Source organism: Lathyrus oleraceus, chromosome 1 (genome assembly GCF_024323335.1).
Source record: "Lathyrus oleraceus cultivar Zhongwan6 chromosome 1, CAAS_Psat_ZW6_1.0, whole genome shotgun sequence".
Taxonomy (NCBI): domain Eukaryota; kingdom Viridiplantae; phylum Streptophyta; class Magnoliopsida; order Fabales; family Fabaceae; genus Lathyrus; species Lathyrus oleraceus.
The window spans coordinates 33654680-33656834 of NC_066579.1; the positions used below are offsets into that span (position 1 = coordinate 33654680).

The 2155-nt window shown below is 40.0% G+C and overlaps 1 protein-coding gene across 1 annotated transcript; it reads right to left on the reverse strand.

The window, feature by feature from the left end:
- Positions 1–282: 282 nt before the first annotated feature.
- LOC127089090 (pentatricopeptide repeat-containing protein At1g53600, mitochondrial-like) lies at positions 283–1122 on the reverse strand. Its single transcript, XM_051029346.1, has one exon. The coding sequence runs from the start codon at positions 1120–1122 to the stop codon at positions 283–285; it is 840 nt and encodes a 279-aa protein (XP_050885303.1).
- Between the last annotated feature and the right edge of the window lie 1033 nt (positions 1123–2155).

Here is a 2155-nt window from a genome sequence, read left to right on the forward strand (position 1 = left end):
TTTGTTGTTTAGAAATTTTTAGGGTTTTTGTGTTTTCGCCGCTAACTAACCTCTTTTTTTCTCTCTGAAATCGCTCTCCTCTATTTATCTCAAGGATTAGGGTTTTCGGATTGATACTCAAGAGCTCAATGGGGAAATTTTCAGAAGCGCTTTTGTCCGCTCAGAAACGAGTTATCCTGTTTGATGCTACTTTCTGGAAAGGTAATCTGTACCTAGCTTTTTCATTTGCTTTTGTCCCAATGCCAATTTTGGGAATTTTCTGAAATTTACTGGCTTGGTAAATTAATTTGTGTCTTTTGTTACTGCAGTAATTGGTGAGCGCTGGTTTGATTCTGTGGTGTTAAATAAATTCCATCCCTCTTCTTCAATCAGTCCTGCATGAGTACATGCTGAAAGAACCGCAAGGAAAGTAACATGGTTATGTTCAAGGCTTTCATTCTGCATTCTTTTATAAATATCGAGAGCTTCTTCGCCAAAGCCATTTTGTGCAAAGCCATTGACAACTGAGTTACAGGAGACAACATTTGGTTCGTCGACGTCTATGAAGATCTTGTAGGCATCGGTTACGTTTCCACACTTGGCATAGAATGATATAAGAGAATTTTGTATCGAAAGATCATGTTCCAGGTTCATCTTCAGAACATGGGAATGAATCTGAAGCCCTTCATTCAGTGCCGCCAAAGCAGCCGAAGAAGCAAAAGAACTACTAATAGTTACAGGATTTGGCCCGCACCCTTCCTGATTCATCCGAACATACCAACGCAAAGCCTCCTCGAACTCATCATTACTCACAAAAACGGATATAATAACTATCCATACAAAATCATCTTTCTCTTTCAACATATTAAACAGTTCAATGGCCTTTCCAATTCTTCCATCCTTTGCAAATCCCCTGATCATGGCTGTCCAAGTGACAGTGTTTTTATGGGACATTCTGTGGAATATTGTTTCTGCTGCTTTAACGTTGCCGTTTCGACCATAATTTGGTTGATGTTGCTGTGATTTTGTTATGGATTTATTGCAGGATTCTTGTGCACCAACTGAAAGCATACAGTTGCGGGATGCAATTCTCATGGCAGCAGCTTGCACTGGATTTTGATCTCCATTCGGGTTATGCACCATCATTTGTTGTTGCTGCTGCTGTAATTTGTGTATTCTGACACCGTTGCGCTGAATGGTACCAAATATGTCACAACATTTGCCATCGCATTCTGAAGCTCAACCTCGTCGGTTTCATCTGCATCAACTTTGGATTTTAGTAGCCGAGAGAGTGTCTCTTCTGCAGTATCAAAGTGTCCTTGTCGTGCAGCATGAATGAGAGCAGTTTCTCCATCATCATCTTCTGGCTCCGTGACTTCAAGACACGAGGTATGGATATTTCTTCCCAAAACTATTTCTCTTTTCTTCATTTCCTGCATTAAACTGAGCCTAAACCTTGCCAATAATGTCTGCAACTACAGGAGGCACGGGATCTTTGGTAATGGCGGATACATATTTGGCAATGGGTGATTTTGGTGACTGCTGAAGTTTTCCAATTAGAGGAAACCAAGGTGATGAACGGGTGAACTGTCTGCAGAGCAGATTTTTGCAGGGTTATGATTGTCTTTATAATTGCAGGATTCCCAACTTTCCCAACTTTTGCCCATTTTGAAAAGCATGTGCAAGCATTGGGAGAATGAGCATTTACATTACAATCACCGATTGGTCATGCCCAAGTTGCTCTGATTGGAAAAGGTTGTAGGTTGCTTCAAACTGTTTTCTTCCCTTTTTTATGGTTTGAGTTTCTTTCCATGACAGTTTGTTTCTCTTGCTGTAGCACAGACCAGAAGGCTTCCAACAATACCGAATGACGCTGCCACTAAGATTGTTGAATGACAAATCAAGAAAAGTAGGTTGCGTCATGTTTGCCAACGACCATTGAAGAATTTATCAGAAAGATCAAGCGTTTGAAACATGGACAGTTTTCCTAACTCTGAACTGATTGGTCCAGTTATGTTGTTCTGTAACATAATAGTTTGAAGATTTGTTAACTTTCCAATACTTGGTGATAATGCAACAGAGGAATTCTGACAATTTGTTTGTACTTATTATATTTCTAAACAGTGACAATGCCTTCACTCTCTTACGGATCACTGAATTGGCTATACTGTCAAAA

Bases quoted from the DNA above. Each gene is read 5' to 3' on its own strand.
- LOC127089090 (XM_051029346.1), bottom strand. From the start codon at position 1,122: ATGGTGCATAACCCGAATGGAGATCAAAATCCAGTGCAAGCTGCTGCC.